We start from the raw sequence: 25,691 nt of genomic DNA, 5'->3' as shown, positions 1-25,691 counted from the left end.
CCCTCCTCACAATGAGAAGGAGCCTGAATGGAGTGCTGGTCACGCAAACGCACTAGCGCTCCATCCACTTTCAGTGGGACTGCGGAGATAGTCAAGAGGCGCACCCACTTGGGTATTTGTCAGCCTTGCTGAAATAAATAAAGCGCTGACCATGCATGCTAGGCTAGCGCTCTATTTACTGTGATGTCATTGTGGGGGAAGAAGCAACCACCGCAGTGACAGGAGAGTGGGACACGGGAGTCCATGCTCATGATCGCTGGAGGTCTTATTTGTGAACCTCCCCACAATCGGCAAGTTATCGCCTTTATCTTGGGGATGGGGAATAACTTGTAATCTTGGTATAACCCCTTTATATTCCTATCATCCACGTTTCTGTAAAGGTGGGTGGTTTTTCTTTTGGTCTTCAAGGCCCAAAGTCCCGTAGCGTTGAAAGGGTTAAAGTATAGAAGTTCAGTAGCTGTCCTTTTAAACCATGTCAAGAACAGTTGAGCTTTTTAATGAATGTCTAGAACTTTTAATATCTAACATTTGCTTTAGCAGAAAAAGACCTGTCCGTCGGCGTCCCTGTAAAATGCTCGCAGTTACACGGCTTTTTGTCTTTTTCGGTGACAGCTGATTGCAGACGAAGGAGTGGACACCCTGAATGTTAAAGAGCTGCAGGCAGCTTGCCGAGCCAGGGGGATGAGAGCGCTCGGTGTCACAGAGGAACGGCTCCGAGAGCAGCTGAAACAGGTCAGAGACCACCGGTAATCATCCCGCTGACGCCTGTAGACTGTAAAGGGTTACGTTGCCTAAAAGAGCACAAGGTTTGGTTTATGGAGGGCAGCGGTACTATAATCTGCACTGGTACGGGAGAGGGGTCCTACTTCATTTGTCAGCGCGCTGCTCGAAGAACCTTACAATGGGGACAACTATTTGTGAACCCAAATAGGAACATAGTATGTTAGGCTGAATGAAGACAATGGCCATCTAGTTCAGCCTGTCTCAACTCCCTTGTTGATCGAGAGGAAGGCAAAAAACCCCAATGAGGCAGAAGCCAATTTTTAGCCCATTTTGGGGAAAAAAATTCCCGACTCCATAATGGCAGTCAGAATAATCCCTGGATCAACATTTTGAAGGTTCCTACCTGACTCCAAGACCCGGAACAACAACCCCGCTGGTCATTTAATGTCTATATCCTCTAATATTATAGTGCTCTAGAAAGACGTCTAGTGCCCTCCTAAACTCCTTAATCTTTAAATTGTGTTTAAAGGGGGTTTCCTGGACTTTAAAACTGATGGTCTTTACTTGGGGTAGACAATCAATATGGTGGTAAGTGACTCTGTACACCCGCTGTTTGATGGGGCCATTCGTTATTTTACAGGCACAGCTCCATACCGTTAGTAGGGGCTCTGCCCGCTAGTATAGTTTATTATGGTAGGTTCCTCCAATTCAAGTGAATGAGACTGAGCAGGAATACCAGAGGTACAGCCGATACTAAATATACACAGATATGCAGCATAGGCCAGAGCATTGTGACCCCGCAAACAGCTGTATGATTGGCTCACCAGGCATTGGCCAGGTCAGCAGTTTTTTAAAGCCCTGGATAACCCCCCTTTGAGAACCATTATCAGCGCCCTTCATCTGCTGCACTTGGTATCCTGGACTCCTGGAGTGTTTCACACATGAAACGGTTACCTAGAGCACTGCTTGAGGTTGTCCTCAAAGTATAACTAAACTTATTAAAAACTTCTCCTATGTCAGAAGTTTCGATCAGTGGGAGTCCAGCTGTTGAGGCTCCCAATGATCCCTGAAATGAATGGGCAGTAGCATTCAGCTGAGTGCTCTGCCAGTTAGGCTGTCATTGCAAAGAGTGTATGGGCCCCATAGATTTTCTACACCCCTCTGAATCGTATTGAAACAGCTGAATGGGCACAGAGCTCAGATGAACTCTTACCGTGTTCATTTTGGCAATCAGTGGGGGGGTTCTCAACACTTGGACCTCCAACGATCAAAGATTCTGACATGTCGGAAGTTTTTAAAAAGTTTAGTTGTACACAGTTATTACAAATGATCCTCCCAATTTGAGACCCTCATAACTTCCATTTAATGACACTCAGATACAGAAATTTGGCATCACTGGAAATGGAAATTCAAAAAGTTTTGTTGCCAACATCAAAAATGTTTTCCCCATCAGAGGTGATCAGTGTCGCCCCCTTTGTCACTCCACATCGAGCCTGCAGTCAAGTTCGTGCCACACATGTAGCGTATCCAGCTGCGGCAGAAGCCATATCTGTCCGTGTACGAAATCCCCGTGATTGTTTCCGCATGGGGAAAAGGGGCCGTACAGATTATTGCTGAAAACACATTCACCTTAGGGGAGGCGCACATACGCTCCACATAGACAGGGGGTTTGCCTCCCCAAATTCTGCCATTACTTTTGATAACTGCACGAAAGGTGTAAGGCGACTTCATCACTAAACACTAAGGCCACGGGTGAAATCAACGGTGTTGGCTCGCAGCTATTGGGTTCTATTGAACCTAATAGCACAATGCTCATTGTATGGAATTCCGCCTCGTGAAATCACCCGTTGCATGTTCTATTTGCCGCTGGCGTATGCAATGGAAGCCGTCCGTCATGCTATATTCCGCTGTAGCACAGCGGTAGATAGCGTGAAAACTCTTCCCTGCCCACCGACACCCGTGTCGCGTGATGCTGCGGGGGGCGGGTTGCGTGACGCTGCCGGAGCATCCTGCGCTGTACTGTGCATGCGCGCCGGCACGGGATGCGGAGCAGCGGATCCGGAAGGAAGTATGGTGTCTCTGGGGGGGGGCGCCGTGACTGACTCCGCTGCGGAATTCCGATTGCGGAGCCCGTCATGGCCGTGGGCACTAGGCCTTAAGACTCCATGAAACAATCGCCCTCCATTACAGTTTGCAGACTCTCGCAGAAAGGTCGCCTCGTTTTGTCGCCCAGTTTCAGGGCCGGTAACAGTTGCAGTCAGTTGGGCAAACATCACAACGTCTACAGCAAAATAAAACTATTTGGGCCTCATTTAGCAAAATGATCTAACAGTAAGACTGTCCTTGTTGCGCAAAGTAACCAATCACAGCACAGCGTTCATTTTACTTCAGCAGCTTGAGAAATGAAAGCTGCACTGTGATTTGTTGTTATGGGCAAGGACGACGGTCTTATGGTAGATTTTCTAAATGGAAATGTTTGCGTTTCTGTCTCTATTGATATCGGATTTCTGTATCCGAGTGTAATTAAACTGAAGTTATGAGGTCAAATCTAGAAGCTCATCTGTAATAATCCTGTACTTTAAAGCAGTATTCCAGCCAGAAGTATTTTTCCCCATAGGTGATAAATGCTATATCCCTGTGAGTCTGACTGCTGGGACTACCATCAAGCCATAGGACAGCAGCTAGGAGATATTGGAATGGAGTGTTGGTCAATCATGTGCCCAGCTGTTCCATTCAAAGCCTGCAGCACTGATAGAAACTGCCAAGCACTGGGCTCATCTGGTAGGCGAGGGCATGATCACACAGGGCGGTTTTACTGCTGAAAGTTTGCGACAAAACCCGGATCACTTGTGGATCTTGACGCTGTTTGTAATGATGACTTTGGTGCAGGATTTACCCCCCTCATCAAGGCCGGGCTCACACGAACGGGTTAGATCTCAGCTGTGAGCCCGGCCTGCGTACCTCCCTACACTGTACTGCAGATGACCGCGGAGGTCATCAGTTTGTGTTTTTTTTTAATTTGCATTTCCCACGCCATCATTTAGCAATTGCGCAGGTCCCTGCAGCCCACATGCAATATTATTTAACTTCAATGGAGGCCGTTCGCATGGATTCTACAGCAAAATAGGGCATGCTGCGATTTTTCTACCGCTCACGGACTACACGACTCGTATCCGTAAATGTGAACGAAGTGACATTGCAGATAGGCCGCAGGTACCCGCGCCATCACCTAGCGACAGCATGGGAAATACAAATATATATATTTTTAAATGTCTTCTGCACATGACCGACTGGCGAGCATCCGTGGTCCTCACTACAGGTATGTGGGGTCGCCGGCTGCGGTCAGTCTGATTCCGCTGTGGGCTTCCAGATGGCTTATTTAAATTTGTAAGACTTGATTTGTTCTAAACCATTACTAGTACGTTGGATGTACATAAGGGATGTATAATGGACATGTCCTTTCCCATTACAGTGGCTGGAGCTGCACTTGAATCAGGAAATCCCCACATCATTGCTGCTATTGTCCCGAGCTTTGTATCTCCCGGACACGCTGTCACCAGCTGATCAGCTCAAAACAACCCTCCAGACTTTGCCCGAAAGCATGGTATGTACATCAGCCCCCGGGTCAGCAGCTGTGTCATCCGTGTGCATGCAGCGATCTAATGTAAAGCTTCCTGTCATGAAAGGGTCTCTAACTGTTTAAGCTCCCACACATTTTGGGCCTTAGAGGGGTTTTGACACCCCCCAAAATGTAGATCGGGGTGAGGATTGTTGCCTTTTAATACAGGGGGACCTATTAAAGCGGAGTTGTCCAGTAATCGGGCAACCCCTATAGTATTGGTCTGTTCCGAATTTTTGCGAATATCTTTAACGGTAGGTGAAATCCATAAAAGGAGAACGTCTTATGAATAACTGACCCCTGAAAGGAGACTCGAGTACCCTATTGTACCGCCTCTAGCTTGGATACAAGATGTGATATGGGTAAGCATGGGGGCTCTAGTACCCAGTTGTACCACCTCTAGCTTGGATACAAGATGTGATATGGGCAGGCATGAAGGCTCTAGTACCCTGTTGTACTGCCTCTAGCTTGTATACAAGATGCAATATGGACGGGCATGGAGGTTCTAGTACCCCGTTGTACCACCTCTGGCTTGTATACAAGTTGCAATACGGATGGGCATAGAGGCTGTAGTACCCCGTTGTACCGCCTCTAGCTTGGATACAAGATGGGATACGGGTGGGCATGGGGGCTCTAGTACCCTGTTGTACCGCCTATACCTTGTATACAAGATGTGATATGGACAGGCATGGAAGGTCTAGTACCCAGTTGTACTGCCTCTAGCTTGGATACAAGATGTGATACGGGTGGACATGGAGGCTCTAGTACCCTGTTGTACTGCCTCTAGCTTGGATACAAGATGTGATATGGGCGGGCATGGAGGCTCTGGTACCCTATTGCACCGCCTCTAGCTTGGATCCAAGATGTGATACGGGCGGGCATGGAGACATACACGTTTTGTACGATAACCTGCAGCATATCGGTCCACATTTGAGCTTCTGATCCTCTAGATCGTACAAACTTGTAAGCTGTTGAAGTTGGTGTCCAAGATGGTCCCATACATGTTCTACTGATGATGAATCTGGTGACGAGGCCACAGAAGTGTGACAATGTCATGGAGGCATTCCTGTGACCCCCTTGTGTGTCCTATTGGAAAAATGCCTCTTGGAAGCCGCCATGAGAGGAACACGTGGCTGCAGGATGTCCTGAACATTAGGCCTCAGTGAGAATTGAACTCGCGATCCCTGGTTTACAAGACCAATGCTCTAACCCCTGAGCTTGAAAAATACTTCTTTTTTTTGTACTCTGTCCACAAAAACCATATCACTGAGCTGTCATTGTCAATCATATCACAAATAGGGATGACTGACTGTCATATGCGATGGCACCCAGACCATCACACCAGCAGGGGGCAGTGTGTCACTCCACACCAAAGACAGGACTGAGGCTCTCACAGCTAGATCTCCTGACACAAACTAGCCGTCATCCATGCCCAAGCTAAACCTGGATTTGTTGCTGAAGACAACCCGGTTTTTGGTTGATCAGACAATCCTTTCTACTGGTGGTCTGTCAGTGGCATCCTGAGCCCGGTAGTCTTGTGTGCCCTCACACATCAACTGGTCCCAACACTTCCTAACAGTCTTGTCAGAACGGCCGGTGGGGGACAATTCGCTGATCGACCATCCAGCTTCTCACATCCCAATAATGCACCCCTCTCAGACTCTGGTAATGGGGTGACCTCTCTTCTCTGCGTCGTAGAGACGTCTAGTGGTCAACAAGCTCCACACAAGCCTCCGAGAGAACTCTTATAGTCCAAGGGGGAACCACTTTTAGGGCCTCCACAAGACCGTTTTAATCACCCCACAACTGTAATGATTTGTATATCTGCCTGAGATATATATATATATATATATATATATATATAAGACTGGGCATAGCTATTGCCACTAAACAAGAGTTACCTCCTCCTACCAGCTGTATACCACCCATGCAAGCACCAAGCTAATCTTCTGTCAATAGTCTTCAGCTCACTCTCCAGCCATCTCGACGGTCCATATACTGGGCATGAACAATTGGATAGCCAGCTTCCTGAACAGGAAGAAAGTCAACCCGGGAGAATGGGAACTACACCCTGAAGCATTTCAAGAACTTTGTATTAGATGAATAAGCCCAGACCTTGACATGATGGCATCCAAAATCAATCACAAGCTTCTAATCTTTGTGTTCAGGTCACAAGACCCCCAGGCTTCAGTTGGTGATGCCTTCGTAATTCCGTGGAATGCCTTCAAGCTTCCATACATATTTCCCCGTTCTTGCTTAACAAAAGCATCAAACAGTGATCCTTGTGACTCCAGGTTGGCCTCGACGTGCTTAGTACGAAGATTTGGTCAACCTACTTGTCCACCTTTGGTGGCGCCTACCTTTTCAAGACTATCTTGCCTTACAAGGACACCTCTTCCACCCGACTTTACTAACTCTTTATTTAACGGTATGGCGGTTGAAACTGAGAGCCAGTGGTTTTATGGAACCAGTCATGTTAGACTATGATGAAGGCTAGAAAACCTTCATCCTCTCAAGTTTACCAACGTGTGTTCTTACATTCCCTACATTTTTCTATGTCCCGTCTCATGTCGTTTCTCCAAGAGGGTCCTGACATGGGCTTGGGCCTCAGTCCTTTAAAAGGTCTGGTATCGGCCCTGTTCATTATTTTGCAGCCTCACTCTGTTTCCAAATTGTCCGTCCGCACGTTCATGCGTGGATTTGCACATGCCACCCTTCCCTACCATTCTCCAGTTCTGTCTTGTGACCTTAAAATTAATCTGGAACCTTAATCTGGTCCTAGATGCCTTGCAGTTACATCCCCTCGAGCCACTGCATGAGATTAGGATTCGCCTCCTGACCTGCAAGGTAGCATTTTTGGTAGCTATTGCCTCCATTCGCAAAGTTTCCAAACTCGCAGCCCAAGCCCCTAATCATCATATTGCACCAGGACAAGGTGATCCCGTGGCCTACGCACTCTGTCCTGCCGAAGGGGGTGTCCTTCAACATCATTGAGGACATTGTTTTACCCACCTTCTGTCCCTCAGATTCTCATCCAAAGGCAAGAGCTCTTTAAAGGTTGGATTTAGTTCATGCTCTGTGATTTTACTTGTCTCAAACGTTCACCTTCAGGCAATCCGAAGGCGTGAAAGGACACGGCTTATAAGGGTGTCCTTTTACTTTGGGTAAGTTCAGCCATTCTGGGGGCATAACGTGCTAAAGGCAGGAAATTTCCTTTCTGTTACTGCGCTTTTGACTTGGGCTGAGGAAGCCTCCTGTATGACACGCAACCAATCTGCAGGGCCTCCACATGGACCTCTCTACATACTTTTCCAAAGTTTTACAAATACACTTATTTTCATTAGCGGACGACTCGGTCAGCGCGTGCCCTAGATGACTACGTATATACCTGACTGCATGATTTCCTCTCTAGATTTCTTACCCTCGGAGACTGCTCTAGAACATCGTCTTCACCTGTGTTCTCCAATGACACAGACAAGAAAACAAGATTTCTTTTCTCACACTTACCGTAACGTTGTGTTTTTTTCCCCTTTCGTCTCTCTTATTTGGGGACACTGCACCCGCCCACTGTGTTCTTTCTGATTATCGCTATCATTGCCCTTGTTGGAGCATTTGTTTCAGTTTTCATCCTACTACTTGCATATAGATTAATTAGCTTCTCCTACCAGCTATACCCCTCCCACTGGCAACAAGCTAAAGCTCTTTTGCTCAGTGTCCGCCTCTTAGTGGCAGTAGCTATACCCACAGTCTTAAGCTGAGTTCACCAATGAACGAGACAAGAAAGGGATTTTATGGTAAGTGCAAAAAAACTTAGTTTTTTTTTTTTTTTTGTCCCATTAGGGAGTTATAAGCTGCAATCCCTTGATCGTTTAAGTAATGCTTTGAAAAACTTAGCTTTATGTTCATGGGGCTATCCCTCTCAATGCGATAGAGTGTATTAGTGGCTTCTTCTCTGGCGGACCTATATGACTTGGACAGCCATTCATTTTATTGGACATCTCGTAATGTAATGGTTTTTAATCTGCAGCTCTCCAGCTGTTACAAAACTACAACTCCCAGCATGCTCTGATGGTTCTCGTTTTGCATGCAGCTGGAGATTCATAGGGTGGGTATTAGTAATAGCCAACGTTTTATTTGCAGGGGAACCGTATAGTTGGTTGCAACTTCCCCCAAGATTGGGTGCAGTCAACAGGGAAAGTTGAGGTCCAAACATGATCTGTGCTGCTCAGCTGTTTTAGGGGAAGAACCAATGTCTTGCCATTTGTCAGATCTCCAGTAACTGAAGATTCTCTAGAAATAAAGTTTTTGGCTGGTGACGCACCACTGTGTTTTGGCTGCGTGTTTTTTTTGCATCTGTAATGCACATTTATGACTCGGCCTCGATGCTGGTCTCTTGACTCTGACTCTAAGCCTCTTAGGAATCTATGAGGCTTGGAATCCGGGTCAACAGACCTGCAGTGAGACCAGGACACAATTCCGTATATGTTGGTGTGTCGCCAGCCTTTCTCTAAGAAATGATTGGGATATAACCTTGTCCTTGTTCCCCAGGCTAAAGAGGCCCAGTTGAAAGTGGCTGAAGTCGAGTGTGAGAAGGTGGACAACAAGGCCAAGCTGGAGGCCACGCTTCAGGAGGAGGAGGCAATCAAGAAGGAGAAGGAGATGGAGAGGTTGGCTGAAGTTGCCAAGGAAAGCTTACAGATGGCAGCTAAGGTAAAGCCGTGCTTTCCTACTGGATTGAGAAAATCTGTGTGACATCAGCAGAACGATCACGTGTGCCAACCAGCAACGGGCACATGGGATTCACTAGTAGAGCTGCAGCTTGTATTTGTAGGACCTGTCACATCTGTGCGTTACACGGACAGACCATTAATTACAATACATCTATGTTATGCTACATTGTCCCTGTGGAGGTGCGGCTGGGAAATCGAACCCATACTACTAGGTTTTCCATCAGATTACATCTGATCGCTGGACTTCCAGAAACGGGAAACCTTGTGATCAGCTTATTGTCAGGAGATCGTTCTAACAAAACCGAATTCTCTAGAGAATCCCTTTTATAAGGTCTACCTGGTCAGAGACAAATATTAATATATGTACTTTTTTTGTCATTTCAATATACCGGCCCAGGAATTACATGGATTCCAGTTAGGGGCTTCTCAAAACATGGCATCAAAAATTACTGTTCCTTTCTACTGTAGATGAGAGGTAGTCGTAGGGATTACCCCAGTATTTTCCAGGGGTAGCCAACATTGGGCATGCTCTGTACAGGTACTACTTGTCTTGCCCAACGTCTTCTGTATTGTACTTGCTATACCTCATTAGGTGGAGGCCGCTCCTGAAGTGGAACCTGTTACTGTTGAAGCACTGACCAGCGCAACAGCGAAACCAGAAGTGGTGCCAACACACGCAGCTGATCACGCAGAGATACTGAAGGACACTGCTCCGGTCTTGGAGGGTATTAAGGTTAGTATCCTGCTCTTTATACTTGTATCCTGTGCTGTCATATTACATTTACTATTGTTTTATATCAGTCGATTTAGATGTAAATGAAGCTTTACATGCTTAACCTCGGGGTTCAGAGCTTCTGTCCTGTCATAGGGACAGAAAATCAAAGCTTAATTACTCAATTTCAGTGGTGTTTTTAAGGCTCTTTCGTGTGTCGGTGGGATGGATATGAGGTGGAGGGATGGATATGAGGGAGGTGGAGGGATGGATATGAGGGAGGTGGAGGGATGGATATGAGGGAGGTGGAGGGATGGATATGAGGGAGGTGGAGGGATGGATATGAGGGAGGTGGAGGGATGGATATGAGGGAGGTGGAGGGATGGATATGAGGGAGGTGGAGGGATGGATATGAGGGAGGTGGAGGGATGGATATGAGGGAGGTGGAGGGATGGATATGAGGGAGGTGGAGGGATGGATATGAGGGAGGTGGAGGGATGGATATGAGGGAGGTGGAGGGATGGATATGAGGGAGGTGGAGGGATGGATATGAGGGAGGTGGAGGGATGGATATGAGGGAGGTGGAGGGATGGATATGAGGGAGGTGGAGGGATGGATATGAGGGAGGTGGAGGGATGGATATGAGGGAGGTGGAGGGATGGATATGAGGGAGATATATTATATATTTTTTTTAAACAAATTCAGTCAAAAAAAGGGAATTTTAACGGACAGTGGCCTTTTTTTATTTTCCGTTTACATTTTTGTCAGTGGAGTACAGATGCAAACAGCCTTCTGTTTTGTTTTTTGTTCCATTTAAGGGATCCTTTTTTTTCCCCTGCACATGCTCAGACAGATAGTAAATTAAAGGGCTTGTACCAAGAATACAAGTTATCACCTATTCACAGGGTAAGGTATAACTTGCTGATTGGTGGGTCTCATCCGCTGATTTGTCTAAAATGGGTCTTCTGTGACCCGCTTTGCCTGTCACTGTTGGGGTTGCTTTTTCTCCTCACGGGGACATCCGAATGAACGGAGCTGAGTGTGTGCAGTCAGCGCTCCATTTATTTCAGTGGGGCTGGCGGAAAGATCTGAGCAGGTGCCGCTCTATCTCCGCAGTCCCATTAAAAGTGAGTGGAGCGCTAGTGCAGGACACAGGACCCTTGTCCTCACCGATCAGGAGATTATTCCCTATTCTATGGTTAGGGGATAACTTGTAATCTTAACAGAACCCCTTTAATGGATGTTAACAGATGCAAAATAATACAAGTGGAAGCTTATGAGGACATGTTTTGGGTGAAATGGCACTGCAATATTCGCTGTTTCATTTGGGAAAATGCTGGAGGGCGTAATGTAACCTGGGCGGACCCCATTATAGTCAGTGGGGTGCTTCATGTGCCATTTGATTGTTATTGGACAGATCTGTTTGGACTGGGATTCTGTTTTCCTGCTACGTAATGGGGCCGGTAAATGGAAACCCTAAGCGCTCCTTCACATTGGCTTATTTGCGCGCATAAATGAACGTGTGCAATACGCAGTATATAGAACCTGTTGGTTAGAAAAAGAACACATCTGGAACTAAAGGTGCATTTACACACACAGATGATTGCTCATTCGTCAGAAACTGACAGTTCTGAGTGATCATTTTGCATAGGTACTAATAGGCTAAATCAGCCCTTTGGTACTTTATTGCATGTATTTAGAGAGCAGCGGGTGCTCTGTTCTCTAAATGCATCACTATTCTACGACGGGACAGTGGCTATTAACAGCTGATCTAAGAATGATTCCAGCTGTTATCAGCACTGCCCGTGGAGACCACAGCATGCGGTCCGTCTTATCTTATTGTCCTAAGGGATGGGGATTTCAAGCAATGGACAAAAGGTGCATTGTAAGTGCATGAGGGGCACACATCTACACACAACGATTATCGTTTAAAAGATGGCTTTTGCGTGCTAATCGTTGTGTGAGAAGGGCCTTAACTAGCCATTTCCAGCCGTGTATCTTCCTGTCTGTAAATTAACATTCCCTGCAGATGTAAAAAGTACAGCAAACTGCACCGATACACACGCAAAAAAGCATCGTTCTGCAGAAACGCAGCACAGGTGTGCATATGCTCGTGTGAAGGAGTCCTAACAGATGTCCAAACACTGGTGTGGATGAAGCCTCACACATTAAGATTAAAGGACCCGTCATAAGTTTGTACAACAAACCGACAACGCTACAATTATGATGGCTCTCTCTTTGCTATAGAAGTTTAGATAAAAGCATACTTTAGGAATCAATGTCTAAAACTTTCCAGCACTGCATGTAAATGAGGCAGAGCGGTCTGGTGGGCTGGACAGTCTCCGCTAGCTGCTCACTTAGCCCAAAAGGTCCCTTCCCCCCTCATATGTCTTATCCACGCAGCGCTGCAAACTCTTGCGCGTGTGCCATGATGTCGTTAGGCAGCGCATGCGCAGTTCAGCCCTCCGATTCTGCCCACAAAAGTGACAAATTATTTGCACATGTGTCGGTTGGTAAACTGGCAATTCACGGGTGAGACTTTGCAGTTCTGCGTGGATGGTGCTTATTACTTCAGTCACGTCAGAGGACACGAAAAAAGCGGCCTTTTGGGCAAAACCAGTAGCTATAGTAGACTCTCTGCTTCATTTACATGGCACGATTGTGCAAATCTCTCATTACATCAAGCGATTTGCACTGTAATTGTGCTGTGTAAGTGCATGCAGTGTTGGAGCCCGAGCGCCGCCACCTGGAACCTAGAAGACGCTGGCAGGCAGTTATGTGCCGTAAACTGTGCATGTGACCATATGGCCAATCGCCCTCCCATGATGTCGTAAGAGTAATGTGGGGACAATTTAACATTGTATCGTTTTGCTTGTTTTTAGCCCTGGGCTGACACATTAGCAGACCAACACACACTCTGCTGTTAGCCGGCTAATGCCCAGCAGATCATGCAGCTACTGAGCACCCAGTAGTCGTATGATTGCCGGGATTGGAGTTGTGAATGTAATAGTTTCCTGAACTGTGTTGTGTAGACAGTAATAAGTCTTCACCTTCATTCCGAGGTGTCCTCTTCTGTAAAGCTTCATGGTGCCCGCTGCTCCTGCCCCTCGCAGGTCCTCCCCAGTAGTGCACGCTTGCAGATGTCTCACTGACTTCTGCTGTCTTTGACCACTTTGCGCCTTCACACTTCTAAATATAATTATAAGACAGATTGGGATGATCTAAAACTGTCTTTGACTTTCAGGGTGAGGAAATAACCAAGGAGGAAATAGACCTTCTCAGCGACGCTTTCACTAAGCTCAAAGAGCAGAAGAAGTTACTAACGAAGGAGAAGGAGGAGCTGTCTGAGCTGAAGGATGACGTGCAGGAGTACAGCGAGGTAAGAAGGGCATAGGAGTTGTCTAGTGAAGCCTCCCAAGGGGCGCACGCCGTAGAAGACCAGGTTTTTTTGTGCAGGCTTTGGGTGGTCTCCTCAAGGAGGTTTCACTGTATCCAGGACCTCAAGGGATATTCCCATCTTACACATTTATGGCATACCTTGAGGTACCTTCATAAATACTCGATAGATGGGAGTCCCACCTCTTTCCCGCTTGATGATCAGGCAAAAGCAAGTCTGATTCACAATTGAGTTAGTCACCAGCCGCTGCTTTTCCCATTAAAGGTGCGTTCATAGAAAATGAAAAAGGTATTAAAAGACATAAACCCTATATACGGGGGAAAAAAAGCAGCAAAAATAATTTTGGTAGCTGAAGGAAAAAAATTGAAACCGCCACATGGGTAAAATCCCTAAAAAGTGTCTGGTCCTTAAAGTATAGAACACCCTGGTCCTTGAGGGGTTAACATAACGACATAGTAAAATTCAAAACAAAGTGGGAAAAAATGTGTCCATGTGTTTGAATGATTGCATTGTTTATCCTGTGAAGTAGATTCCAACCGCTAGGAAATAAAATCCATAATTCTAGAATTGCAGGCTTGGTTGTTTGTTTTTGTTACCCTTCCGCTAAAAAAAATGAAACAATTTAATAAACAGCAATTTTTAGATGTTCCTTCCCCCGAAACGGCACCTATAGCTCACCCTGCAAAAACATAAGCCATAAGGAAAGTTTTGGTATTGCTGTAATCGTACTCACCCGCAGAATAAAGTGGGGAAAAAAAATGTGTGTGTGTATATATGTGTATATATATATGTGTGTGTGTGTGTGTATGTGTATGTATGTATATATATATATATATATATATATATATATATATATATATATATATAATTTTAACTTTTTCCCATTTTACCCCACTTTAGAAATTTTTCAATACATTTAACCCCTTGAGTGGCACGCCCGGAAATTTTCCGAGACGAGCTCCACTGCTCATAGCGACATAGCCCGGAAGATTTCTGGACTATGTATCACTATGGGAGCTGCAGAGCACAATGCCACAAGCTGTAGCAGTGTGCTCTGCCTGCACAGTCCCACAGAGAACAAAGCAAGGGCTTTGAAAAACCAGCAGAAGATATTGCCGATCTGCCGGCAATCTCCTGCTTTGTTTACAGGTTGCGATAGAGACCATCGGCTTGTCAAAAGCAAGCCGATGGTCTATGTGGCAGGGAGAGCTTGGTGCTTGGCTGTCATAGGACAGCTAGGTACCTGCTCTTACAGCAGAGATCAGAGAAAACCTCTGATCTCTGCTGTTAACCCTTTACATGCGGCAGTCTATGTGACTGCAGCATGTAAAGGGCTGTCACCATCGGACCCCCGGAATGTGATCAGGGGTCCTGATGGGTCCCCTAAAGGGACAAAAAAATAAAAAATAAAAAATTATAAAAACACTTGTCTCCCTTTACTTTGTAAAAAATCAAAAATACAATCACACATGTGGTATCCGTGTGCGTCGTAATGACCCAGAGAAGGAAGTTAATACATTATTTAACCCCTTAATGACATGGCCCCTTTTTTTCTTTTTTCCCCATTTCTTTTTTTCTTCCCCCCCCCCCCTGTTTAAAAAATCACAACTTGTCCTGCAAAAAACAAGCCCTTATATGGCCATGTCAATGGAAAAATGAAAAAGTTATGGCTCTCGAGATGCAACTGCAAAATTAGTTGAAATTCAATGATTAGACCATTTTAAAATACCTGCCCTGGTGGGCACGACAGGGTGGTAGGAAACCCGCCACTCAAGGGGTTAAATGGTACCAATACAAAATTTGGCTTGTCCCATTTAATTAAAAATAAATAAAAAAAACACTGTGCCTTTTTAAAGGGTTTTGTCAGGTCTCCATGAATCAATTCGTTATTCTTTGCCCCTACTGAAGAATTATAGGTACGGGTCAGTTTTAGCAGGATTAATCTATCAGACAGGTGTAATCTAAGATGGTCATTGCCCTGGGGTCGCTCTGGGCTGTGAGAGGACAATCTGTTAGAGCCTTGCCCCACATCAGGGGTCCAGCTGGGTGTGAGGGAACTATAGGTGGGTTACTAGGATTGCATCTCTGTTATCGTTGGATGCTCCGTCTAATTACCCACAAACTAATAAGAGGGGGAGGTTTTACACTTCCTTATTTCTGGATGTTTTGAGTTCTGACAAGCCTAAGTGCAGCTCTCATTGATGCACATTCTTGTCTGTCTGTTCGTCTTGTTAGTCCACAGCCCATAGTTTTCAGCGTTTAGGTTAATAAAGTTTTATGTATTTTGGGGTACTTTTTTCTGGGAAAGGGCTTCATATTTCTTAAGTTCCCTCCGCCCCAATGAATTCTTTTAACTCTTGAAAGCGAAGATTAAAAAAAAAAATTAAAAAACGAAAAATGACCGGTTTTTAATGATGATGTCTTGGTGTAGCTTGAGACTGGGTGGGTTAGACGCCTTTTGTTGGAAGGAAGGGAGCAAATAGTTGTAATACGCCTTCAATCAGGGTTGGTGCAATGTACTTTTGCAATGTCTGGAAGCCGACTTGATATTTAGGTTTGTTGATTTTGCAGGATCTGGAGGAAATGAAGAAGGAATTGTCAAAGTCTGGGCAAGAGACTGTGGTGGAGGAGTCCAAGGCAAGCAAGAGGCTGACCAAGAGGGTGAACCGTATGATCGGGCAGATCGGCAAGATCATATCTGAGCTGGAGACTGAGGAGAAGGTGATGGATGCAGAAAGTGGTATCTCTCCACCTGTTGGGTAAGTGAACTTATTTACAGTTTCTTAGGAGATTTTTGTGGATCTTATTTTCAAAACGCACCTTTGGCAAAACTGGCAGATCACTTATGTCACATGAGGGGTGCATACCTAATCACAAATGGTAATGGAAGTTAGTGCTCCCATGTCCTTTGATGGACGGACCTTTTCATACTGCAGTGTTTAACTCATAGTCTACAGTATGGCTATCCGGTCGAATCCGTCACATACATTATTAGGTAGGGTATACTGCTTGGACCGTTATCAAGAGCGCGGATGAAAGGGTAGTAACTCCTAAGGTTTTTCAAACAGAGTTTTACACTTAACCCGGAGGGTATGGTCAAATTTCTTCCCGGACTGTGGTGCAGTGTTGGGAAGGGGGGGGAGCAGATGTAGCCATAGGCCATTTTAAATGGAAGGTATCAGCAGAAAATGGCATTATGTAAATAGGATTTTATTAGCTTTTTCAAACTTTTATGAATTTTAAGAAGAAAAACTGAAATATCGCAGTCTTCAGATAGTTACTGGGTGTAATACACATGCGGAGTTCTGTTGCGGGTAATCGAGTTTCTGCGTTAAGAAGTGCCCTGTCACTTTTTCATGTCGAAACGCTTATTTCTGTACTCTGATTTTCCCCTTCGACAGGGTAAGGCCTCATGTCCACGGGACAATTCTCATTTAAAATCCGCAGCGTTTTTCCCGCACGCTGATCCGCCCCCATAGGGATGCATTGCACACCCGCAGGTAGTTAAATACCTGCGGATGTCATTTTTCCCTTCAGGAGCGGATCCATATGCGGGAAAAAAATCCGGACATGCTCCATTTTAGTGCGGGTCTCCCGCGGGGACGGCTCCCGCAGGCTTCTATTGAAGCCTGTGGAAGCCGTCCGGATCCGCAGAACACCCGTACCAGAATTAAAATTCACCTGTCCTGGACGCTGAGGGTCTCCCCTCCGTCGCGACCGGATCTTCTTTCTTCGGCCCGGCGCATGCGCACGGCATGCTGCCGGCGTGCCGAGCACATCTGCCGGGCCGAAGAGAGAAGATCCAGCCGTGACGGAGGGGAGACCCTCAGTGTCCAGAATAGGTGAGTTTATTCTTATTTTCAGGCCTCATGTCCCCGGGAAAGGGGGACCTGCTGCGGATTCTGCATGGAGAATCCGCGGCGGGCCTGACTTTTTTCCCCCGTGGACATGAGGCCTAAATCTGCTTACTGATCTGCTGATAAAAACGCAGCAGATGGATTTTTAGTGGCAGAGTTCACACTGAAAATTGCGCTGTGCATCCCGCCGTCTGAACGCTACATGTGAACGCACCCATAAACTGTACTGTTGTGCTATGGTGGGGTTCTGTTCTTTGTAATGTTTCACCCCTGCTGCAAAGTTTTACCCCAGCAGAACAATGATTCTGTAGAGATGCCAATTAGTGTCTCTTCTAGTTTTTCTACAGCTTTATATGTTTTTTCTGTGTTCTGTATTTATCCTCCCGTTTTCACCTCAGTTTACCGTATATCATCCAGTTCATAATTTTTTGTGTTTTGATTGGTTGTGATCATACAATCCCTTTCAGATCTTTTGTGAGCAGCAATCATCGGAGATCCCTGGCATAATTGCCGCCCCCGCTTCCCTTCACCTCTTTTTGTTTTACTTGCTCTCTTCTCGTATTTTAATGACTATAACTGTTTGCTGTACACAGATTGTATTTCGCCTTTAGGGAGAATCTCGTCAGTATTAACGAGCTCATCGGCATCATGAGGCACATGCAGAACATCCCAGAGCAAAAGCTGATGAGAATAGCGCAGGCACTCGACGAGAACAGGGACGGAAAGATCGATCTGGATGATGTGGCGAAGGTACGTTGTGTGGGCTGTGTCTTTTATGTTAAAAGGGTTGTATTAACCCTTTCCAATCCATTGTCTGATGTCTGAAGACATTCTGATTGAAGGCAGTACAGCTCCGATGTCGGAAGGCGTCCGTCAGGATATTTTCACTGAATATTGCCGGCCGCTCTGTTGTTGGGGGGGGCCTCTCTAGCATGTCCCATACCGCAGTACTAGCTCTAGCCAGCAGATGGTGCCATTATATAATGGCAGAAAGAGTAGGCCCCCCTAGGAAAACCCTGAATCCAAAATTGGATTGCAAAGGGTTAAGATGAGAAGTTATACCCTGTCCGCAGGATAGGAAATAATTTGCTAAGCGATGAGGCTCATGCCGATTTCCAGAATGGGGGTCTCGTGTCCCCTATCCATATTGCGGGCTAACCGCACCCCCTGCAGTGAGGAAGAAAGAGATTGAATGAATCACTTGGTTATATGAGCATATTTACACTCCCTTCAGCTTCATTGGGACTGCAGAGATACCAAAGCGGCGAGTGCTCAGGTATTTCTGTCGGCCCCATTGAAATGAATGGAATGCAAACCGTGCATGCTCGTCTAGTGCTCCATTAATTCTGACATCACTGTGGGGGAAGCCGCGACCTCGCAGTGATGTCAGATGAGTTGAGAGGGACGCCGGAGCTTATTCTTGAGTTTGGCTGGGTCTCAGCTGGAACGTGCTGTTCTTTCTCGATCTTGCCCTTTAAGTGCGAGGGAAAATTTGCTCCTGTAAATTAACCCATTGAAAGCCATTGGTTGTCTTTCCACGCAAATTCCATCTATATCTCAGTCAGACGGAACTCGCACGGGAAAATGTGTTGCTGTAAATACGGCCCCATACTGCAAGGTCCTTCCCACTCCGTTTCTTTGTACCCTCAGGTCGTGGAGCTGATTGACAAGGAGGACATCAATATCTCCACCAGCCAAGTTGCTGAGATCATGGAACTTCTGCAAAAGGAGGAAAAACTGGTAGTGAAAGAGAAGGCGAAAGAAAAAGCGGAGAAGGAGCACGTGGCCGAAGTGCAGAACTAGGAGCTCGCCTCATACATATCCTGTACACGCGCACATCTCGTAACTTATTCATACAGCTGCTACCGTGTTTCTATTGCTTTTGAGGTGATTTCATTGCCCGCTGACATGAACGTGCACTGTTATATGGAGTGAAATAAAGGCTTCATGTACATTATCCACCATTCCAGGAGCAGCAGGCGCTTTACCGCTTTTTCGCTTTTAAGTAATCAGACACATCCAGTGCAATTATTTAATTTTTTTTTCTTTTTGCACAATTATGATTTTTATTCTTTATTGACGGAATTGTGACCTCATTCTACTCCCTGCGCCATTGTACACAGCCTGGTCTGCTGCACCCTTATTGCATACCTTCCAACAGCGTCTTTTTTTTTTTTTTTTCCTTCTCTTCTTTCACGACTTCCCAACAAGCCAGTTGTAAAAGGGATGGAATTTGCACAATTTTCCTAAAAAGGGGCACATTATTCCGTATTGGAAGCATTCTCAGGCCGAACCTGGTAACAGTGGTTTTGGTGTTCAGATATTGGAAGGTATGCGATCGACACTAGGACCTATAGAGAATATAGCCAAGCTGAGTATTCACTATACAGGTAAGGAGCCCCCATGTGTGACTCCTAAAGTGGATAGTAACATTCTTGCATTTGGTCACTTTCAGGCGAGCGTATTGTTGTTCTGTATTTGGTTTGTGCTTCGCAGGCCATAATACGCAGCTGATAATAACGCTCTGTATCTATTCACATGGCCATATTCTTCACAGCGGTCTTCTAAACTGCATCCTGTGCTAATTTTGTTAGTTTTTCCACTGTATTTGCATTCATTGGTATTCTTTTCTATTGGGCAAAAAAGGAACCATATTTACCTAGTAGTAAAACCTATGATGGCAAATACAGACCGTGATGCTATATGGTTGGGATGTCATATGCAACACCTCTGTGTTACAATATGCACATGCGAAGCTGGCAGAAGTATAGTTCCTATATAGGTAGAGATCAATAGGGGGGAATACAGTTGAACTAATGCGTCAATACAGTCTTATATAGGTGGAGATTCTTGTGCCAAGACTTCTAGGGAATATAGTAAAACCACAATAGCGGTACAGTCCCATGTAAGCAATAAAGACTTATTTAAGGTATACCAGGCTGTGTACTATGGACTTAAGGGCAGAAGCAGCTGGAAGACACATTTCCTTTTAACTAATCCCTCCATTTCGTTCTAGCTTTTGGAAGTGTAACAGAGCCTTTTTAAGGGGGTTTCCAGGATTCGAAAAGCATGGCCGCCTTCGAAAAAACAGCTCCACACCTGTCCCGAGGTTGTGAGTGATATTGCACCTCAGCCCTAGTCATTGAGCTGCAGTACCAAGACTCAACCCATGGACAGGTGTGATGTGGTTTCTGGGAAAAAGCAGCCATGTTGCTTTTTTTTTTCTACTAACTTTGGACAACTCCTTTAAGTAAATAAAGCTGCTTTCTCTTCACGCTCACCAAACCCTAAACCTCTAAAGGGGATCTTCACTATTGCTGCTATTGGTTATGGGACTCGAGCAACCACTCATTTCCCTGTGCATACCTCCTCTTTGGGGCTTATGCAAATATGCTGGCAAATGAGATGTTTTATGGGCATATCCGGGGGGTGGGGCTTAACAGCTATGGAAACCTTTGTGCAAGAAAAATCAATGCTAAAAAAAAAAAAGAAGAAATTATACAAAGTCCCTGTAGATATAAATAATGCACTTATATGGTTTTTGCTTTTGAGTTTTCGTTCTCATGCACTTAAAAAAGCCTTATACTTGCTTTGCCTCAAGTCCTCCACTGAGCTGTTTGGCTGGGGGTGCTACCTGCACTGATCGGCTGGTCTCTCTCATGAATGTGCACAAGCTCAGCTTCACCTCTCATCTGCTAGAGGCTGTGTGACCATAGCCACTTAATACTAAATGATGCACTTATATGGTTTTTTGCTTTTGAGTTTTCGTTCTCATGCACTTATAAAAGCCTTATACTTGCTTCGCCTCAAGTCCTCCACTGAGCTGTTTGGCTGGGGGTGCTCCCTGCACTGATCAGCTGGTCTCTCTCATGAATGTGCACAAGCTCAGCTTCCCCTCTCCTCTGTTAGAGGCTGTGTGACCATACCCACTTAGTACTACACAATGCTCTCTGTTATCTCCTTTACTGCTTACTAGCAGGGTATGGATTTGTGCTGGTGGAATAGACAAGCATGGTGCAGCTGGTTACAATACAATGCTATCTCTACATCAAATTGGTGGGAGATGAGCTGCACTAAAGATAAAGCCTAATTTTACTATAAGGTTTCTCCCTCCCAGATAGATCACAGGTTTATCCTTTCACTCCAAGTTCTAAGTAGTAAATATAATAAACAATGACCTATAAACTTACTGTCATTTGTAAGATCATGCGAGTCTTCCATGCAGGAAAGTGCAATGTGCTGCCTTCTTCCTGTCACTGCAGAAAGCCCCTGAGTGGTCGTTTCTCACAAATCCCTTACTGTGTAATGTGCCCTCCTCTCACAGGATGTTCATTCTCCTGACATAAGATTTTTGCTAACCCGTCACAGTCCTCCAGTCTGCCGTGCCTTGGAAAACAATACAAGCCTAGAAAAACCAAAAATCTGACATTTTAATGAAAACCAATTACAAAAAGGCTTCATTTACAAAATCACATTGATTGAAGAAACAAAAATGCAAAGGTGTACTTAGCCTTTAAGTGTCCCATGAATGGGAATGCAGCTGTTGGGGAGGTATGCTTATGTAATACCAGATCTACCTGACCGAGCAGCCATAGTGACAATGCCCCAGGTTTTGCCAACTTGACAGTTTTCTTGTATATTGGCCTTTATTTTTGGGCCTTAATTTAAGTTGATGGGGCAAAGAATGTATTTTTGTGATATTTTTCTTGTTTTCATTTTTACATTGCCTTCACTCATAGTCTAGGAAGATTTCTCCTATTTATTTCAGGCCCGGTCCTGTGGTGCTTTTTGTGTTAAAAGCCAGGAATGTATTTTTTTTTTCTATGCATTTTAATACCGCAGCACTCGAATCTTCATTTAGTAAATAGTGGATCTCGTGTCCAATACTTTTATACTAATATATAATAATATGGACCGCTTGGACTCTAAACTTCCTGTTTTTGATTGTAAATACAACACATGACGATGTATAGGCCCGGCATGGAGGTGGACGCGTACCATTGCTCTCGGGGGGATTGGGGGGGGGGGGGGTGCCATTTCTCTTACTGCTGCTTTGCTAATAAAATAATGTCTGTAGAAATATCCATACGAATGTTCGCTGTGTATACTCTTATTTTATGGAACTTCCAAAAACTCATGACTGATTTATATTATGATTGCCTATGTAGAGACTTTCCTAGTGCTAGGCTTACTCTCTAGTCTGGACACAGGTCCTGCAAGTAGAGGACTACCATAGGGGCCATGGTTTAAAGGGGTGGTCCCATTATTCCAACCCATCCCATGGCATACAGTGTCATGTAGGGGGGGATCCAGCACTTTACTACTCAGCGTGTCCATGTATTATAGGGGCAACTCGTCATTTGAATGGGCATCAAGTTGTGCCGCACGTCTGCAATGGCAGCTCCTTCTTTAGGGGAGGGGATCTCCGGATGGGACAAATCCTTAAAGTGTAATATTTCTGTTCCAAGTACTAGATGGCACAATTGCAACTACTAAATGGGCTTTGAATTAGTTGAGCCCAGGCCTCTGATTCCCAAGAAACAGGATTTTTCCTGTTTTCTTAAAGGGGGTTGTACAGGACTAGAAAAAAAAAACATGGCTGCTTACTTCTAAAAACTGCACTATACTTGTCTGCCTTGTGGTATTGCAGATCAGCCCCATTTAATTAAGTGGGGTAATACCAAACACAACCAATGGACAAGTGTGGTGCTGTTTCAGGAAGAGAGCAGGCATGTTTCCCTAATCCCATCCAACCCATTTGAGGGCCCGTCCACATGGTCTTATGTACCACTCATCCGGATGTGTGTATGATGCTCCGGAGACCCGCTGTCAAACTTGGACACACTTCTGAACTCTGTACGTTAAACGGTTGTTGCAGAAGATGGTGTGGATGGGCCCTGGGGATCGATGATGGAAGTAGCGTCTTGTAACACTTGGGCAGACTCTACAATGTAAAGGCCATATACATCAAGCTATTTTCCAGCCTGTTGAGTAGCACTAATGGAGGCCATTTAGTGGACATTTGTGGGCTGTAATTAGGGTATATCTCAGATGCAGAGATGTAACTTATAAGAGTGGCAGCAATGTTATCAATTGAGGACACCAGGCTAGGAGACCCTTTAAAAATGTACTTCCTATCCCATTCATATCAATCAAGACCTGGAATGTACAGGTATATGCTGAACCTGTGAATGTCTCTTACACAAGGCCTTTCTATAGTAAAGGGACCTGGACTCCAGGCCTTTTGAATGTAGTAGAATGAACTGCCCTAATGACAGACCTGTAATTGAAGAAAGAACATGAGAATCCTTGTAGGACGTAGGTAGAGGTTATGTAGAATATAAACACCTTGCAAATAGAAGGGACCATTAGACAGATGCTTCTTCATTATTTTAATGTTAAAGGGACTAGGGGGCGACTTTCCTAAAGTCTAACGCCACTTTCCAAAAACCTTTGACATGTCGTAGAGCGATGTCAAAACTTTAAGGGGTCATATGACTATGCCCTTACCTGGTTCTTGTGTCTACAGCAGACCTATAGCTTTCTAGTATAGTTAGATCCTGCTGTCCTCCTGCCTTCCATCTATCCCCTAATTCTTAATAATTTACTTTTGATATGTTACCCAGAAGCAGGGGATAGATAAAGGCAATAATAGGGCATATTCTGACTACAGAGGGAGTTTGTAGTCTGTAACCATGGAGACACAAAGGTCCGCCTACCCACTTGTAGATGCAAAACAATAGGATGTTTTTAATGATGACTTTTGGCAAAGTTGCTTCACCTTAGATGCATTAGAACAATAAAAAAGGACATTGCCTTCATCCCTGGTGTGGTGGGTGCCACCCCCCATGAGATGAGGGTGGACGCGATCACAGTGGAAGTTCTCTAAAATAAGGCTGATTTGTGATGTAATAATCTAAAGACTTTCAATAAAAAAAAAAATGTTCTTTTGCAGTTCTGTAAGGCTTTTTACTGACGGTGAGGCCAGTTACCTAAGATGTGGAGCGGAATGTGTTTTTTACATTAAATTATATGTAGTATATGGAGTATATATTACTCCTATGTGTCTCGCACTTGTCTTTGGATTCCAGCATAGACCCATTCAGCTAAATCAATGAGGGGTCTGCTACCTGTGGTTCTCCAACATCTCCCAGCATGTACCGTTAAGACCACGAAAGTCAATTATCTGATAAATACTTTTTGTCTTTTTATACTCGAGTATTATAGGGTTGATGCCTTTTGTTGACCAACCACAAAACTTGTATATGCTAGCTTTCGAGGCTAGTAGGCCTGTTCATGGAGCCTGACGAAAAGGCCTGGTAGCTTCGAAAGCTAGCATGTATAATTTTTTTCTGGTGGGCCAATAAAGGGATTAACCCTATAATATTAGAGTATGAAGAGACAAATGGATTCAACATGATGGATTTTTCTGGCTACTATTTCAGCTCTACATGATGTCCTCTTATAGAACAACATTCGGTAAACGCTTCTCTGCTGTTGGCTCAGAATCCAGCATTGAGCAGAATAATGATGTCTGACAGTCAGGTTGCTAAGGGTACACTGCATAGCAACCATGGTATTTCTAGTTGTGTCATCCCTAGCAACCGGTCAGAGGCTAATCTCTATAGTTTAAAGGGTCACTAAACTTTAAGAAAACGAATGGCAGATGTGAAGCATTGATTGGTGGGGTCCAGGTGCTGAGATGGGTGCTGTGCCCAGCCGGGTGTTGTCAGCTCACCTCGGGGTGGTATATGTACTTGATAGGCTTACTGGGGGAAATTTATTAAGATCGACAACTCAAAGGACAGCCTTAATAATTCTGCCGATGCGTTGAATACATGGAGACGCACGGCTCTTCATGTATTAGGCAAATCCTGGGTCTTCCATGCAGCCATTCAGATATGTACGCCAGATCGGATCCAGCATCTCTGATATCATTGTCAGTTTCTGGTATAAGTTGTACATGTTCCGGTGTAGGGTAGCCGTGCCTCCTCCCGACAAGATATGCTCTCTTTAAAAAATGTCAGATGGTGGCGCAGACATCAAAAAGTCAAGTTTTTGTACAAAAAGTTGCAACTTTTTGAATGCCAGAAACTGCCATAATATCTTTTATGGATGCCCCCCGCTGAGTCTGTGCACCACTCACTGATCACAGCCTAAGGGGGTTACAGTTCTTGGTTGAGCATCTCTCCGCCCTCATTTTAGTGACTGGTGGGGTTTCGGCACCCGGACCCCAACTCTTCAAAACTTCTGTTAACGCTTGGTCAGAACTGGGGACCCGGCAGGCGTGAATGATAGAGCGGATTATAACACTGCACTCCATAAGGATAACCTCCATGACCAGATGACTACATGCACTGTTTTCATTCAACTTTTTGTAAACTGAGATTTAATGCCATAAACCTTGTGGAGTAGAAACGATCAATAAACCTGTTTGCCTTTCATCCATTTCATGTTTGATTTTTTTTTTTTCCTCTATTGAATATTCTGGGATTTATCTTTTTTTTTTTTTTTTCACCTGGAAACTGTAAGCAAGCTGCTGTTGACCGATGCGCCATTTCTACTATATGCTTTTCTTTAGCACTTGGCTTGTATAATCATGATCCGCTTGGGCGCATTGGTTTCTTAACCGCTTACGGGAGTCTCTACACGT

At 45.0% G+C, this 25,691-nt stretch overlaps 1 protein-coding gene across 2 annotated transcripts in view; it reads left to right on the top strand.

Annotated features, from left to right (window-relative positions):
- Positions 1-25,482, top strand: part of LETM1 (leucine zipper and EF-hand containing transmembrane protein 1) — a 42,667-nt gene extending 17,185 nt beyond the window's left edge. Inside the window, exons 7-14 of one of the 2 annotated variants that reach the window (XM_066573026.1) lie at positions 613-732; positions 4,196-4,327; positions 8,891-9,052; positions 9,665-9,805; positions 13,029-13,163; positions 15,753-15,940; positions 17,650-17,788; positions 18,689-25,482. In XM_066573026.1, the coding sequence (XP_066429123.1) occupies positions 613-732; positions 4,196-4,327; positions 8,891-9,052; positions 9,665-9,805; positions 13,029-13,163; positions 15,753-15,940; positions 17,650-17,788; positions 18,689-18,841 (1,170 nt within the window). In that variant the 3' untranslated portion in view covers positions 18,842-25,482. Of the gene's footprint in view, positions 1-612; positions 733-4,195; positions 4,328-8,890; positions 9,053-9,664; positions 9,806-13,028; positions 13,164-15,752; positions 15,941-17,631; positions 17,789-18,688 lie in introns of both variants that reach the window. The other variant, XM_066573025.1, reaches the window with a different exon arrangement.
- Positions 25,483-25,691: the final 209 nt, after the last annotated feature.

This window comes from Eleutherodactylus coqui, chromosome 7 (genome assembly GCF_035609145.1).
Source record: "Eleutherodactylus coqui strain aEleCoq1 chromosome 7, aEleCoq1.hap1, whole genome shotgun sequence".
Classification (NCBI taxonomy): Eukaryota; Metazoa; Chordata; class Amphibia; order Anura; family Eleutherodactylidae; genus Eleutherodactylus; species Eleutherodactylus coqui.
This window is presented reverse-complemented; position numbering and strand designations above follow the sequence as displayed.